At 66.9% G+C, this 16,563-nt stretch overlaps 2 protein-coding genes across 2 annotated transcripts; both read right to left on the bottom strand.

Annotated features, from left to right (window-relative positions):
• Positions 1 to 1,593: 1,593 nt before the first annotated feature.
• On the bottom strand, positions 1,594 to 4,200 carry NHLRC4 (NHL repeat containing 4). Its single transcript, XM_087449300.1, is given in 2 exon segments — positions 1,594 to 1,928; positions 1,931 to 4,200. Coding segments are annotated over 2 exon segments (369 nt in total). The 5' UTR covers positions 2,226 to 4,200; the 3' UTR covers positions 1,594 to 1,854.
• A 663-nt stretch (positions 4,201 to 4,863) lies between these two features.
• On the bottom strand, positions 4,864 to 7,293 carry PRR35 (proline rich 35). The gene is made up of 2 exons (XM_004438237.3): positions 6,170 to 7,293; positions 4,864 to 5,880 (listed from the first exon to the last, which is right to left on the bottom strand). The coding sequence occupies exons 1-2, from the start codon at positions 7,258 to 7,260 to the stop codon at positions 5,247 to 5,249; spliced, it is 1,725 nt and encodes a 574-aa protein (XP_004438294.1). The 5' UTR covers positions 7,261 to 7,293; the 3' UTR covers positions 4,864 to 5,246.
• Between the last annotated feature and the right edge of the window lie 9,270 nt (positions 7,294 to 16,563).

The raw sequence follows: 16,563 nt of genomic DNA, 5'->3' as shown, positions 1-16,563 counted from the left end.
GGCGTCCTTGTCCCTCTTGGAGACTTTGTCCCTCCTCAGAGTCCTTGTCCCCCTCAGAGTCCTTGTCCCCCTCGGCGTCCTTGTCCCCCTCAGCATCCTTGTGCCCCTCAGAGTCCTTGTCCCCCTTCGGCGTCCTTGTCCCCCGTTGGTGTCCTTGTCCCCCTCGGCATCCTTGTCCCCGCCGGGCATCGTTGTTCCCCCTCGGGCGCCCTTGTCCCCTCGGCGCCCTTGCCCCGGGCCTCGTTCTCCCCCTCGGAGTCCTTGACCCCCCGCGTCTCCTCGCCCCCCCCGGCGCCCTCGTCCCCCTCGGCGTCCTTGTCCCCCCCGGGCGTCCTTGTCCCCCTTGGCGTCCTTGTCCCCCCAGTGCCTTTGTCCCCTCAGCGTCCTTGTCCCCCTCGGCATCCTGGTCTCTTCTTAGCATCCTTGTTCCCTCAGCGTCCTTGTCCCCGCTCAGTGTCCTTGTCCCCCCTCAGCGTCCTTGTCCCACTCAGCATCCTTGTCCCCCTCAGCATCCTTGTCCCCACTCCAGTCAACTCCGCATCCCCAACACCTCTGCCTTCCAGTACCCCACCTCCCCCACCCCCGGTTTCCTCCTCTGAGGGACCCTGTGGACTTGGCTTTCGAGGGTTCCGACCTCAGGCTGCCCCCATCCTGGCCCCCTTGCACACTGGTCTCTGCAGAGGGTCACCCCAGGTCCCCCCAGGGCCAGGTGGGCTAGGAAGGCTGGGTCCTGGAGGGCCAGCCCAGAGGCTGCAGCCATCCGATCTGACCGTCAGGACGTGGCCCTGGCCCCTCCTGCTCCAGGGAATAACACCCCAACACCAGCAGCAACAGCTAACCTTTATTGAGCACCTACTGCACACGCTTCCTTATATTGACCCAGTTTATCCCCACCTGCAGGGGCCAGGACATACGGGGGACCTTGACAGACGCAATGGCCTAAACCACAGACCGCAATGTCCTGGTGGCCCCTGATGACCTCTCCCGGGAGCAAGGAGCCGGCCGACCCCGGGCTCAGAGAAACTCTGCGCCTCCCACCCTCCGGGCCTGTTCCCCGGTTTCTCCAGCAGCAGGAGTCTGTCCTCACGGGAAGGCTTTCCTGGACTCGACACCGCCCGCCGCCCTCCAGCACCCCACCCATGAGCGTGGAGCTGCTCGGTCCTGGTTTGCAGAGGAGGAGATGAAGGCTCAGCCCGCGAGATGGCCTCACACAAGAGACGTGGACCAGGGGCACAGAGGATCCCCACTCGGCCACGTGCCACCCCAGGTGCCCTCCCCTGCCTCCCCCTTACCTCAGCTGGGCCCAGAGAAGCTGCAGAAGGCCGGGGCGCCTCTGAGGATGGGGGACAGTGAGGGGCCGCACCCCTGCCCAGGCCGCCCAGCCCAGGCGAGCCGGGCCGCGCCCTCCTGCCTGCTTCTGTCTGATTAGGAGGCCGGGCCTGGGGCCCTGGCGGGAGATCCTGCCTGGGCAAGTGCTGGCAGCCAGCCCAACACGCCAAAGGTCTCCAGGCTTCGGCTGCTGGCCCCAAAGCTCAGGCCTTCCAGGCCCTGAGCCAGCGGGCCGGGCCAGAGTGGACATGGGGGCAGTGAGCACCGGGGCCCACTGAACTGGGTCTTGGGGGAGGCTGGGAGGCAGCTGGTTCGTGGCTGCTGACAGTCTGAACACTCTGCACAAGGAAGACGGGGGCCAGCCTGGGCCTGACCCAGTAGATGCTCAGCAAATGTCACAAATGTGCAGGGTCAGGAAGGCATGGCCAGCAGCCCTGCCGGACCCCAGCAACCCTGAATGTTCCTCCCGTGGTGGTCCGGGATCCACGCACCGTGAGGGAGCTGCTTCCATCTGAGCCCACCGAGTCAGGCCAGCTCCGAGTAGTACTGGTACACCTTGATGTAGCCATCCCCTGCATCCGCCACCATGAGCTGACCTGGGGCGCACAGGCCACACCCAAGGGCCTCCTCAGCCCCTCGGACACCAGGCAGATGGGCGCCCCAGCTCTGGGGAACAGGGTCACCTGGCGCCGCTGCTCGTCCACCACAATAACGCTGCCCTCCGCGTCGGTGCACACACCTGCTGGGCTGCCAAAGGCATGCCCCGTCAGGCCCGCCAGGGAGCCCAGGGGCTGGCGGGCACTGCTGAACAGCCGCACGTCCCAAAACTCCTCACTCACGGTGAAGCCCCCGTCAGGCCCCAGGCCCACCCAGCAGGGGTCCTCCAGACCCAGCATGGAGGCTGGGGCCAGCAGCTCCAAGGCAGGGCCCAATGTGAAGCTGTGTACGGCCCCAGGCACGTAGTCCGCCACCAGGAGGCGGCCAAGGGCATCCACAGCCAGCCCCCGGGGGACCAGGAAGGTGCCCACTGTCACCCAGAGGCCTTACGGGGCTCGGGCAGTGTGCTGGAGCACGTGCACAGCTCCGTGGACGAGGTCACTGACCACTACGAGCCCAGCAGCTGTCACAGCCACATCCTCCGGCACGAAGGCCCCAGCCCCTGGCATGTGTCAGGGCAGGTGGCAGATGGAGCGTCCCTCGAGGTCCAGCACGTGGATGCAGGGTGCAGCCCCAGCCGTCAGGAAGAGCAGGCTGTCCAGGGAGCAGTGCAGGCCCCGGGGCCCACCCACAGCCCCTGCGGGCACTGGGATCCGCCCTAGCAGCTGGCACCGCCGGAAGTGAACAGGGTCTCCAGGTGGGTCCAGCATGAGAAGCAGGCCCTGGGGGCGGTGGCCGGTTGGTAGGGGAGGCCCAGGAGGTCGGAGCAGGAGGCCAGAGGGCGGGCGGGCAGGCAGGCGGAGATCACAGACTCAGCCTCTCTGAGCAGAGTCCCCGCAGCTGGGCCAAGTTTGGGGCTGCAAGAGAAATAACAGCCACTGTACGCCAAGCAGCGGCCACAGGGATCCCCTGCGCCCTTCCAGGCAGTGCTGGCGTCCTCCTGTTTTACAGGTGAGGAAGCTGAGGCAGGGGGAGCTGGATCTGAACTCAGTTCCACCAGGTCCTGAGTGCCAGCCCAGTCTGAAGGCCCAGCTGCTGGCTGTGTCTCTAGGTCCCTGGAACATAATTCTGGGAAACACGCAACTCGTGAATGTCACCGTGGGTTTGCTCTGAGGCCCGAATGAGCCCACAGGCACTGGGACGTCCTGAGGTCGGGGTGGGGGTGGTTGGTGACAGACGAGCTGTGCTTCTCAAATTCATCTGTCCACGGAACCCTTTCTTCTATCAGGCAGGAAAGTGACCCTTCTTGGGGGCAGCCCAAGCCCCTGCCTGTGGCCCCCACACAGCCGCTGGAGACTTCCTACCCTGCGTGGTGAGGCAGGGGTCCTTTCCTAGGCCTCTCCGCCTGCCCCTACCCCCAGAGAGGCCAGAAGGGAGGGTCTTCTACCTGGGGCCGGGTTCCCTGGGCCCTGCTCCACCAGCAGTCTCTGTTGTTGGAAACGAGAGCCTGAGAGAGTGGGAGGAGCCGCCCTGACGCAGCTGGCACAGGTGGGGGGGAGGGGGTGGGCGGGACTCCGGCCGTGGCCACGTTTGAGCAGTGGCCCAAGGCAGCTTTCTGGAGTCATGTCACTCAGCTGCTAACCCCCCAGGGACTCCTCAGTGCTGCTACATTCCTGCCTCAAGGCCTTTGCACTGGCCTCTGGACATTCTTTCTGCTGCCCCTACATGGCTGGATGCCGCTCAGGGTCCGGCCAGCCAACCCCTCCCCGGGAGGCCCCCAGGGCCCTCCACAATCCGCTGCAATGCAGTTCGTGGGCTTGCTTCTCAGGAGGCGCCAGCAAACGTCTGTGTATGAGGCAGCCCCACCCGATGTCCCCCAGCAGGACTGCAGAGTCAGGACCTCGAAGAAGGTGCTGCACCCCGACCTGCTGGCTGGGTCACCCACCAGAGTCCAGGTTAGGGGACCCCAGGGGGTCCACCTTGCCACGCCCTAGACTGGGAAGGTTGGGTCCTGTCTCTCTGATCCCATTTCTGCACCTGTGAAGCTGGGGTGAGGCCCCCCAGCAGGGCCAGGCTCACGTCTGCCCATTGGTTAATGAGAAATTGGGGTGCGGTAGACACGTGGGGTTGCTGACAGGAGGCCGAGGAGGGGTGGGTCTCCCTCAGACTCAGGACCTGGGGATTTTCCAGACACTCCTAACTTAGCCCCCAGCCTCCTGCAGCCCCTCCAGGAAGCCCCTGGAAGGTGGAGGGGGTCAGCCTCTGTCTGCAACCCACAGTGCTCCGCACCTGGCCGGCCCGCACCCCAGCTCTGGATGCTGCCTCCTAATGCCCCGAGGTGGGAAGGTTGGCCAGCACTATCTGCTGCCCATCTTGGTTAATGGGGGAGCCACAGGTCCTGCTGTGACTGGCCCCAGCCTGGCCGGCCCAGCTTGGGGAGCCAGGCACAAGCAGGAACTGCCCTCCCCGGGGCCATTCCTGGGTGGGCATGGAGGTGTGGCCAGCTCCTGGGGAGAGAAGTGATTAGCTGGGTCCGAGGGTCCCCCGGGCCCCTCTCCCCACCTGCCCCCCGCCCCCCACCCCTGCCTGTGGGAAAGGCCAAGTCCGGCCGCGCTGGGAGGGAGGCAGCGAGCTGTGAAGGCCACCGATGCCTATCGTGGCTGCAGGGGCTGGCAGGGGCCCAGCGGAGGCCACGCTGGGTGAGCAGCGCTGGGCCACAGAATGTGGGGGCTCCATTCAACCACAGGCAGCAGCCTCCAGCGTGAATCTGACATTAGGGCTGCCCTGCCAGACGCGGGGGCTGGGGGCAAGTGCAGGGGTCCCTGCCCACCACCACCGTGTGGAAACAGAGGCCCGACACCCATCTCTCCCTGCTCCGCCCCCTCCGATGGCAAGCCCCCCACTCTATCCCCAGACTGTGGCCCCCCAAGAAGGGCCCAGTCTACAGGAAGCAGGTCAGGGTCTGAAGGTGGACGCCTAGCAGGGAAGCCCAGGTCACTGCCACCTCAGATGCCCAGGCCAGGGACATTTCCATGGCGGTGTCCTAGTGGTGACACTGGAGTGGCAGGGGAAGGCCCAAATGGGGTGTGTGAGGGTGGTTTAACGTCCACAGCTGTGATTAATTAATAGCCGTGACCCTCTGCTGTCCCTGTGTGGCCCCAGAGACAGGCCACAGCTACAGCAGGTAGAGGCCATCCAAGGGCATGCTGGACAGGCTCCAGGCCTCAGCTGTGGGGCTGGGGCGGGGGGCCAGGCGGTGGGCATGGGGTTGGAGAAGGGCCTCTGTCTATTAAGGACAGAGGTGGCAGTAGGGGCTGCAGTCAGACCTCAGCACCCGGGGGGCTCTGCAGGCCAGGGACAGCCTTGGGGGGCCAGGAGCCCCCAGCCCCACCATGGGAGCCCCAGCTGCTGCCAAGAACGACAGGGTCCTCTGGGGCCTGGAGGGGGATGCCCGGAGGTGGGACACTGGAGTCGGCCTCGCACTTGGTGGTGTGGCCGGAGAAGGGCTCAGGCGCCGTGGGGCCCAGCATGCTCGGGGGCTCGGGGGTCCCCTGGGCCAGTGTGGGGCCCAGCTCCGGCTGCCCCCAGGCTCCCGAAGGCGCCTCCTGCCCCTTGGTCGGTGCCCGCTTCACAGAGAGGTCGAGGGGGGTGTCTGGTGGCCGCACGGCCTGCTCCAGTGCCTGGTGGATGGTGAGCAGCTCCCGGCGGATCTTGCCCAGCTGCTCCCGCAGAGGCCGTGGGGCGAGGCCCCCCGCAGGCACCAACTGCTCCAGGCGCTGCTCCACCCTGGCATAGTCGCCGAGGACCCGCGTTAGGTCCTCGCCCACGTGCCCAGGGCCCCCTAGCACCAGGCCTGGCGGCTGCTGGGGCAAGGAGGCCGCAGGGCCTGGGGTCTCGGGGTTGCTTGGCTCCTTGTCGTCACACCAGAGGATCATGGAGGGGCCCGTCCGCAGGCTAGGAATAGGAGCTGGTCAGGAGGCTACACTGCCCCCCAATGCCCCCAGCCCCTGCCCCACTCCCCCCTCATGCCCCTGTCCAGCTTGTCACCCTGGCCTAGGGCCTCAGGACCCCAGAAAGACAGACAGCCTGGCTTGCTGGTCTCGGTTTCCCCTCTGTGGCCTGGGGCCTGAAGCTTGTATTCTCGGTGACTAAGCTCAGGATGGGGGCCCAGCCGCCCTGCCCAGCCCTCTTGCCACCCCTCCACCATCCCCATCCCCCGTGATCCGGAGCCCCTGACACCCACCTGCTCTGGGAACTGAACCTCGCCATGCTGGAGGGGGCCTTCAGGGGCTCCAGCCTGCTTCCCAGAGGCAGCTTTCTCTTGGGGTCACTCTGGGCAGTCCGCTCCAGCTCCCCATCTTGCCCTGGGTCCCTGGAGGCACCATGGGGCCAGGGCCCGCCCAGCCCAGGTGCTGGCACCTTCAGCAGCCCGGGGGCCAGAGTCCCGGAGGGCCCCTTGTGGGGAGCAGAGGGCTTGGCAGGGGCAGCCTTGCCTGCTGGCAGCCCCAGGGTGTGCTCCATGAGCAGGGGGTAGTACAGGCGGGGGACCAGGGCTGGGCGCTCGGGGAGCTGTGGGGTGGGGAAGGCGGCAGCCGGGGGCAGCAGGGGGCTGGCCGAGGCCAGAAAGGGCATGTGGGCTGCAGCGGCCAGGGAGGGCCCCAAGTAGGAGAAGAGGCCTGGGCCAAGAGGGTAGTTGACACCCAGCAGGGACAGGTGAAGGCTCTGGGCCTCGGGGAACTCGCTGGGGGTGGGCGGAGGGTAGCAGGGGACCCCACTGTTACGGCCCGCTGCGGCCGCGTCCACCACGGCCATGCTCCTTGGGACCCCGCTCGGTCCCGGCTTCCAAGACTCGGCCAGGCGCCCACTGTGGCTTGCACCCTTCTGGGTGTCCCTGGCTACAGGGGGCGGCGTCCCTGGGTACCCATCGGCCCCCGGCTTGGGGCCCCCAACACGGTGGCTCAGGGAGAGGATGTCAGTGACGATGAAGTCGGGCGTGGCGGGAACGTCTGGGAGCCATGCTCCTCGGGGCCGACTGCCAGGGTCCGTGGGGTCCGAGGGGCCGTCTGGAGTGGGCGCACGGGGCCGGGGCGTGGCCGGGGCGCGCCGGCAGGCCCAGTCAGGGGAGTCGAGCAGCAACGAGAGGGAGTCCTTGCAGAGGCTGTACTTCATGTGGTTGTAGAGGTGTGACTTCTCCAGGCAGGTGAAGGGGCACTGGAAGCACTTGTAGTTGTAGGGCTTGCCCCAGGGCCGCGGGATGTAGTGAGGCTTCTTGGGCTTCCGCGCCCGCGCCCGCGCCCCGGCGCCCAGGCGGCACGAGCCCGCCTCTTGGGACATGGTGGCCTGCTAGAGGGCAGGCCCCGGCACCATGGCCACCTGCGGACAGGGGGGCCTCGGTCAGCGCCGACTCCTCTGACCCTCCCTACTCCCCTCCATCCACAGCTCCCAGAGCTCCGGGGATGAGAGCCGGGGGCACCTGGGCCTCCCTGGCCTGGACCGCCCTCCCACCTCGCCCTTCAGTTCCTCTTGACGCACACTCCCAGGGTCGACAGACGTGGCAGATAAAAATGCAGGATGCCCAGTTAAATCTGACTCGGGTAAACAGCTAATACTTTTTTAGTGTAACTATGGTCTAGCCAATATTTAGAACGTGCACTAAAAAAGTATTTGCTGTTTTTCTGAAATTTAAGTTGAACTAGGTGTCCTGTATTTTATCGGTCGACACTACACACATCTCCGCCCCCAGGTCGGCCAGCCCCTGGCAGGCCCACGTCTAGGATGAGTCCATCCACGCCTGTCTCCCCCACGCCAGCAGAGCTGAGTCTGTCTACCCAATGGGCGTTTGGTGAGGGACTGGAAGAAGCCAAGTATGACCAGGCTCCTTCCGGGGGACACCAGCCCTTTCTCGTTTACTCCCCTCCAAAGAGCCCTGCCCCTGCCGGGAAGCCACGATTAAGGCTGCTGAGATGAGAGAGCAGCAGAAGGCTCTGAGCGGCTGGTTAATGCCGTGTGCGTGTGTGTGTGTGCATGCGTGTGTGCGTGTGTGTGTGTGTGTTCCTGCTCCAGCAGGGGGTCGGGTGGGCACTGGAGGTCTCTGAGGGGGTCAGCCTCATGTGGGGCCAGGCCAGGCTGGGGGGTGTGGACATCACAGCATGGCCCCCCGGCACAGCCACCTGCTCAGCCTGGCTCCATCTGGGTGGCTTCAGGCAGGTCACCGGCTAAGCCTGCAGCGGCCAAGCTTGGCCAAGACCCTCCTCTCCTCACACCCTGCACGCTCGCTCGGAAGCCGCTCCACTCTCCATCTGGGCTGCCACCTGAGCCATCCACCGCCCAGTGTGTGCCTGTGTGGGGCACATGGCAAGTATGTGCACACAAGCGTACCAGGCTCCTGATGAGCCCTCACTCAGCACCTGGAGGACACTCTCTGCACTGCTGGGCAGACTCGGAACAGAGCGGGCCACCAAAACGCATGGGGCTCGGGCACACACACACCACTCAGAGTGGACACGGTCACCGCACACATGAACACACTCACAGCACAGTGGGGGGTGTGAGCACGCATTCAGACACAGTCAGGTGCAGCGTGCACACATGCACACACGCTACACACCCGAAGACACACACGGTCACGGACACTCTCACGGATGTGGACACATACACTAGCCCTGCTCCTCAGGGCCCAGGGATGGGCAGTGAGTTGAGCAGAGCAGGGCTGGGGTAGCCGGACAGCCACTGGGAGCAGGCTGTCCTCCCTGCTGGCCTTCGGGCTCTGCACACGGCAGGCAGTCATATCTGCTGCCCCCAAACACTGGGTGGGCACCCCCATTATGGGGACAGCCAGAGAGGTGGAGACGGTTGCCCATCCAAAGGGGCCCTTCAGAGGGACGTCAGCATGGCTATGGCCAGGGCATGCAGGGTGGGGCAGGCAGAGACTAACTGACTGGTTTGTGGATATCCATGTCTGGGAGGGGATGGGGCTCTGAGAGGGGTGCAGGGGTTGGGACAGGAAAGGGCCTGGGGCTCCCCGAGGGGCTGTAGACCCCCCTGGACTTGGTGGTGGGGGTGCAGAGGCAGGCCCCATCCCTGCTCCCCACCTCCCCCAAGACACAGATGACAAATGGGCATATGTGCTCAGGAGACAGAGGCGGCTGTGCTGGGGCCATCGATCACCCAGCCCTGGGAGCCACACAGCTGTGCTGCCTAGTGCCACCGCCCACCCCACCTCCTAGCCGGGCCCCTAGACTGGGGAGGGCTCCTCCTAGGCCCCTGGACTCAGGAGGCGGGGGGTTCCTCCCGTGCTCCCTCTTCAGATCAGTCACCTGGGTGGGGGGAGCCTGTTCGGGAGCCATATCAGCAGCTGCTGACCCCAAGGGGACCCCAAGGACGCCTGGCACCCCCCTAGCATGCTTGTGCACAAGCAGAAGACACCCCCCAGACACCAGCATGCACCCACACACACCCAAAGGCACATTCATCCACACACATGTCCCAACCCGTGACTGGATGCAGCTCTCAGGGCGGCCTGTGCCCCTAGAATACCAGCCCAGACCCGGGCCCACTAACCTTTCCCTGTCTAGGGAGAACTGGTGCAGGCCAGGAGCAGGAGGCCCCACCCCAGGGTGGGAGGGGGGCACCAGCGCCTGGAGCCTCCACCAGCCGCCAGGGGTTACAGCTCACCCATCCCGCTGGCCCCCTTGGGACCTGGGGGCACCCCACAGGGCAGGGTGCAGAGAGGGTGACCAGGCTCCTCCCTGGCTGAGGTCCAGACCCCAACTCCCTCTCCCCTGCCCTCCTACAGGGTCCGGACTGCTGCGCCCACATGGTCCTCATGCGGAGCCTGGACGCCAGGAAGTGGGGGAAGTGGGGGCTGGGGCTGCCCCGCCGGCGCCCCGACACTCCTGGAGTCCCGCCGCCCCGAGCCCCTCACGCCGCTGGATCCTGGCCCGGCCCCGCGAGGCCTCAAAACTTCCCCAGACGCGCCGCTGCCCGCGCCCGCCCTACCTGTGCCCTGGCCGGAGCGGAGCCCGCGGCGCCCGCGAAGTCTGCGCGTGGCCCCGGGACCCACGGAAACTTCCCGCCCCGCCCGGCGCCCCCCCCGCGACCCCGGACCCCGCGGGACCCGCACCGGCTCTCGGGCAGCGACACGGACCCCGCAGGGGAGACTGAGGCCGGGCGCTGGGAGCGGCCGCCGCGGTCTGCGGTCACTTACTGGGCAGCGAGTCCCTGAAGCCTCCGCCGCCGACCGCGTCCCCCCCGACGCCGACTGACACTCACCGAAGTTGGCGGCAGGAGCGGCCGCGCGTGCGCCACGGCGCCGGGCTCCGGGGGGCGCTGCGACCTCCAACCCGGGCTCGCGGGGGGAGGGGGCGCGAGAGCGCAGGGAGGGGTCTCCCCTTGGCCACCCCAGGTGCACACCCCCCCCCACCGTCTCTCCCCTCCTCCTGCCCACAGTCGCCCCCTCGCGCGCACTCACCCGCGTCGCGCGCCCGGGACCCGCTCCGCTTTCCCGGCAGCGCTGGCAACTCCTGGATGGAGCGGAGGCTGGTGACAACGGTGGCACCGCTGGAGCAGGGCAGGGACAGGCAGCGGCAAGGAGAAGCCGGGGGTGGAGGCGCAGGTTGCAGCGGAATGAGGGGCGCCTGGCACGGTCCCCGCCCCCGTAGCCTGAAGGCTGCCGCGGGGGTGCGCAGAGGCGGCCAGGTCTCCCGGGGTCCCCGCAGCGGTGTGGTGGGGTGTCAGCGGCGAGGGCGCAGGGAGAGGGGCCGTCAGCACTCATCCGTCAGGGCAAGACTCTGGCCCCTGACAACCGCCGGCCTGAGCCAGGGCCTGGGGGCTGAGCCCCAGGACAGGGGGGCCAGTGGGGAACAGAGGCAGCCTGGGGAGGTGAACAGAGCCAGCCTGGGGAGGCCTGCAGTCCAGCCCGCAAGGGCACAGAGCCCAGACCCGGGAGGAGACAGAGCCTAGCCCTAGGAGGGCTGGAGCCAGGAGCCGAGTGGGAGAACCCAGCACACAGACAGTGGAGCAAGTCTCCTTTTCTGGCCAGTCTCCCTGGCCACGCCTCGCCTTCAGTAAGTGCTGGTTCCTCTTCTCCAAGCAGGGGGTCGAATGGATCTGCACCCCTAAACCCCTGCCCTGCCCGCTGCTGGCCCCCGGCTCCGGAAAGGATGGTCACCATGGCTCACTGCCCCGTTTCTGGAACCACCCCCCCAACCACCACCTCTCACTCCCCTCAGGTGCCCCAGGAGGCTGCACCTCCAGGCCCTGCATCTGTCCCCTGGCTGTCCCTCCCGGGGGGACCTGGGGTGGCTGAGGCAGGGCCAGGGAAAGGCTTAGATATCCTGGTCCCATTACGAAATCTCATCCCCTGACATCCTCATGGCCAGAACTGCTCCCAGCCCACCTCCCAGGGTCCACCGAGTTCCATGCTGCGCCCTGAGCTGTCAGAACTTAAAGGTCTGGGGTCAACTTCTTCTCAGCTGGGTCCTAGGAGAAGTTTGTCTGACTAACCAGTGCCATTCTGGATGTGGACGCAAACATGCCAGGACAGAGCCCGACCATCTCTCCCAGAGTCTTTGCTCAGGAGCAGGACCTTGACCCCGAGATGTGTGGTGGCCATTTCAGGCCCAGGATGAGGTCTGCAGCCAGTACGGTGAGTGCTGCTCAGGCTGGCGCTGTGGTGGTGCGGAGGCTTCCTGGGATGTCCCCAGCTCAGTGTGGGGGTCAGAGGTGCCTTGGGGAAGGAAGGGGCACCCTCCTGCTCCTTCTAGGGAGCCCTGGGTGTCACACCTGGGATGGTGCAGCCAGAGGAGAGCACTGGATCCAGGGTCTAGCACCTCCTGGGCCCCGTGAACCTGGCCACAGCTTCCCCATCTGTGCAGAAGGGTGACAAGCCATGGCCCTGTTGTTGGCACAGGTCTCCTGGGGCTCTGGTCAACTACAATAGGCGTCCATAAGGAGCAGGGCCCCGTTGTTCTGGGGGCGCCAGTGCAAGGACACTGGCATGAGGGTGAGTGCTCACCTCTGTTTCCCTGCTGCCCCAGTACCACCTTCCCTGACGCAACCTGGGGGTCCCCACTTCTCCCCATCAAGTCCACGGGGGCCGAGAGGGCTACTGCAGGTGGCACAGCATGCCAGCCTTCTCCTCTCTGCCTGCCTGGCCTGGCCCAGCTGACCAGCTGACCGTGCAGGCAGCCCCAGGCCGGGAGACAGCTTGAGCGGCCGTCACGCCAGCAGCCCTGTGGAGAGTAGGGGCCAGGAGGCCTGCTTCTCCTGCACACAGACCCCACTCTGGACGTGCTCAACCAGGCCCAGGCCCCTCGTCACAGGCACTGCCCAGAGAGGACAGGGGCACAAGTCATCCTGAGACAGTGGGAGTGGAGAACCCAGGCCTTGGCCGTTTGGTCCCAGGGACAGGTCTGTGCTTCCCCACCCCTCCTTGAGTGACCCCTCTGAGGGTCTGGAAGAGGCCATGGCTGCCAGCACAGGGGGTGGGCTGGTTGGAGGCTGTTGCCATCATCCAGGGGAAGGAAGGCAATGGATCAGAAAGCTCTCTTCCCGGGCGGCCCTGCCTTTTGGCACGCAGAGGAGCCCAGGTGCCCAGGAGCCCCTGAGAGTGGGGAGGAGGCCAGGGTGTGGGGAATGCCCGTGTGGATGGGCCCCTGTGGATGGCCTTTCCAGAAGTTTGGGTGAGAGGAGAGGTGGCAGCACCTCCAGAGACACTCAGCACCCCAGGGGCACAACCTGGCATGTTTCTAGGCTTCCAGGAGGGGCCTGTGTTGGGGGCTGCAGGGGGCCTGAGCTTGCTTCGGGGCGCGCCGAGAGCTCAGTGGCAGTCGCGGTCCTGTGGCCGGTGTGTGGGGTGCAAGTCAGCCGTCAGCCTATCGGGTGCACAGATGACCTGTCCCCACCACCCACAGCCAGGCGGGGCTGAGATGTCAGTGCTCTCCGTGGCCCACGCCCCTGTGCTCTCTGCCTGAGGCGCTCGGGCGCATCTGCTCTCACAGCTAGCATGGCTTGTGCCCGGGGCCTGTCCCACTTTCCACCCGGGAGTGGGGCGTAGGGTGGGTCGTAACCCGCCCACTGGGACCCATCCGCCATGTGTTGGGGTGAGCTTGGGCCCCAGGGAGGTGGCCCCTGCCCCCTGAGGCAGTGGCAGGGACCTTCATGGCTTTGGGGCTTGGTCTCCCATGTGGCCGTGGGCCCTGAGACCCCTGCCCATGCTCCCTCAGCCTTGGTCCCCTCATCTGCAGAATGAGTGGTGGGAGATGTGGTCTCTGGGTGCTGCTGGCGTCAGTGGGGGCCTGGGGAGCAGTCTTCCCTCCTCAGCTGGTCTTGGTGTAGGGTGGGGTGGGGACCCATAGCCCCTGCTTCTGCCCCCAGCGAGAGCCGCATCTCAGCTATTAACCTCCTCTGCCTGGCTTGCCCGTGGCCGCTTGCCTGTCACCTCCGTTAATGCTGGTCCGTGTGTGCCAGGGGGGCATGTGGGCAGCATGGACAGCCGGGCCCAGGGAAGGCAGGGGGGTGGTGGCGTGATGCCTGGGGCAGGCCTGTCTTGTCCCCTCAGTGTCCACACATGGGCCTTGCCAGGACAGGTGCAGGGGCCAGGCTAGCCTGCGCCCTCCCGGTGGTGGAGGGACAGGGGGCTGGAGCCCCTGGGAGGGGTCAGCACCATGCAGGATTATGGCCATGGCTCATGTTCACTCGCTCACTGGTGAACCCCAGGACCCACGCAGCCCCCAGAATGTCCATGAGCCCCCTGGGCCCAGAGCCTGGGTCATCCTTAGCTCTTCCTCCTCCTTGCCCATTGGAGGTGGCCTCAGGGACCCCAGGCTGAGAGAGGCTGGCCCAAGGCTTGCCCGAAGGAGGCAGGGTCGCACCTGAGGGCCCTGGGTGCCAGCCTGGGGCCACTGACCCCTAGAGCACTGGGGAGCCACAGCAGGTTCACAGCAGGGTTGTGAGGGGAGAAGTGGAGCCAGAGCGATGGGACTGGGTGGCTGCATGGACAGGGCTGTGAGCAGGTTTGGGGGTTCCCCACTGCAGGCTCGTGAGGGCTGGGCAGAGTGTGGCCCATGGGAGCACATGCAGACTCCAGGGAGTCTGTGAGGGGGCCTGACAAGCTGGCCCAGGGACGTGGGGTGGATGGGGCCCACCCTGAGGGACAGGGGCCTAGGTGGGAAGCTCCTGGCACCAGGGACCCCAGGAGAAGGCCTCTGGCTCCAGCTGCTCTGGGCCTGTGGATGACTCTCTGCCAGATAGCTGGCCAGCCTGTCCCATGCCTGCTTCACTGTGCCCCCTCCCCTGACTAGCTGCAGGGCTGCCTCCTCTGGAAGCCCCCCACAGCCCCTCGCCATGTGCTCTCCGCCTCCCGGACCTGCTAGGTCATGGCCACCCTGGGGTGGAGTGGGGTGTGGGGTGACCTTCTGCATGCGTCGGGCTCCCGGGATGGAGGGGCAGGAGGGACTGCAGCGGGAGTGAGCTCCCCATCGTGGGAGGCATGTGAGCTGGAGCAGGGGCCTTTCGAATCACTGAGGGAGCGGCGTGGCCAGGTGGGTGGGATAGAGGCTCAGGCCACCCAAGCCCCCGCCCGGCTTCCCAGCCGGCACTGGCCTAGCAGCGCCCGGGGCCGACAGCAACCATATGTTGGAAGAAGAGCTGTGTGCAGTGCTCTGCGGCCCCCGGGCCCCGGCCTTCCTGGGCCTGTCACAGACAATTTTCCCTGCCTGAGTGGCAGGCCGGCCAGCGGGCGGGGCGGGTGGGGGCTGTGGAGGCTCTGTGCCGGCCCCGGTGCGACCCCCGCGGCTCTCGACACTGGATCCGCCGCTCCGGGTAGATCCGGGTGCTGAGCCTCTAGCTTGGGGCCGCCAACACCTTGCCAAACACCCTGCCCTGTTGAGGTCACCCCTGTCCAGGTCAAGGTCGGGGACCCTGAGAGGAGCCCGGTCTGCTGGCAGGGCCAGCTCTCCTGCTTGGTGGTGGGCGGGCGGCCAGGGGTGCACGCGGGTGGCGCGGGCGCCCGGGGCAGGCGGCCGAGGGCCCGGAGTCGGCCCTGTCAGCCCGGCGCCCAGAGCTGTGCGGAGGGAGGCGGAGGCCGCGGCTAATTTGTACACTAAGTGCTTCTGACAGGGGCGCCTCGAAAGTGAGAACACACCCCGCCCGCCCTGGGAAGGCCGCTGTGGCCAACGGGTGGGCAGCGAGGCAGCCTGGCTGAGGGGGCCATGGGGGTGCCTGGCAGAGACGGGGTCAGCGCCGGGGACATGGGGAAGGGGGCAGGAGAGGAGAAGGTCCCGGGACAAGGAGCCCGATGGCCGGCCGGAGGGTGGGAGATGTGGCAGGCAGGGGACCCAGGTGGGGAGCCGGGGCCGAACAGTGAGGCGGGGTCGCACCTGGCCTCGTGCCCACTCCCCACTTACGTGGCTCGCCCCATCCATTCCTCACACGGGGCCTGGGGCCCAGGTGCCGGCCCACAATGGCCGAGGGAGAACTCCATCCCTCAGGTCCCCCTGGCTGGCTCCCCCATCCTCTCTCACCACCACTCGCCTGCCCCTGGAGCCCCCTGACCCCGGCCACACCCCCACCACGGACCCTCGAGTGGTCTGCCCCTGCCAGCACCTCCTGGGAGCTCCCACGTCGTGACGGAGGGTCTCACCTCTGGGGTCCCCCAACTCTTCCTTGGACAGTCTGTGTCCTCTGGGGCTGGGGGCACCTGGCCCCCATTTCCCTCACCCTCCCTGCTGGAGCCTCCTCCCCTGCACACTGCAGTCGGAGCAGAGGGGGTGCCAGCTGGGGCGAGCCAGGGTCTGCAGGCCGCCTGAGGGGGTGGGCAGGCAGCCCCCTGCCCCACCGTGGAGACCCCTGGCCTGACACCACAGGACATCGGGCACCCGCTGTCCTCATGTCTCACTTCCTGGGCTGACCGGGGCTGGAGGGACATGGGTCCAGGCTGCCTGGACGCCCCAGTGGTGACAGAGCCAGCTCCGTGCCGCTGCAAGGGTGGACATAGCCCGGCCCCTGCCCCAGAGGAGGAGGTCTGGCGTGGCTGTGCAGCCTGCGAGGGTGGACATGGCCCGGCCCCTGCCCCAGAGGAGGAGGTCCGGCGTGGCCGCGCAGCCGCGGTGGAGCAGGGCGGCGTCTCCCGGCATCGAGGTGAGATGTGTTGTGGCAGCTCCCCCGCCGCCCGAGGCCCGCCCCGAGCGAACACTGCTGGTGGCTTTAATTGCTTTCACATTCAATAGGCTGGCCTGTGACAGGCCTCTTACACCCGCCAGTGCCGGCCTCTGTGCCCCAGCCCCCAACTCGGCGCCCCTCCGTCCAGGGAGGGTGGCCCCTGCCGCTGGTCCCACCCAGGAGCCTCGACAGACTGCAAACCCGCAGACCTCGCAGACGGCCACAGCTGACACTTGGGAAATGGGGAACGATGCTTCCTGAACAGGCTGGAGGGGACGCGGGACAACTGGGTCCAAAAGCAGGAGCAGGGCCGCCACCCACTGCAGATGCAAATTTGTCTCCCTGAGTGGCCCCCTTGCTCCGTCTGCTCCTGCCTGATGACTCTGATGGATTCAGACAGCACCCCCAACACCCTGCCCGAACACACACAGGAAAACCTGCACGTACTCCCCAGCCTTCTGCGTGGGGCTGAGGCTG

This window comes from Ceratotherium simum, chromosome 26, assembly GCF_057802395.1.
Source record: "Ceratotherium simum simum isolate JZ-2026a chromosome 26, ASM5780239v1, whole genome shotgun sequence".
NCBI lineage: Eukaryota > Metazoa > Chordata > Mammalia > Perissodactyla > Rhinocerotidae > Ceratotherium > Ceratotherium simum.
This window is presented reverse-complemented; position numbering and strand designations above follow the sequence as displayed.

Excerpts from the sequence above, each read along its gene's own strand:
- PRR35 (XM_004438237.3), bottom strand. The coding sequence starts at position 7,260 with ATGTCCCAAGAGGCGGGCTCGTGCCGCCTGGGCGCCGGGGCGCGGGCG. Across the intron at positions 5,881-6,169 it reads AGGTTCAGTTCCCAGAGCAG|CCTGCGGACGGGCCCCTCCA; the intron begins GTGGGTGTCAGG and ends TCCTATTCCTAG.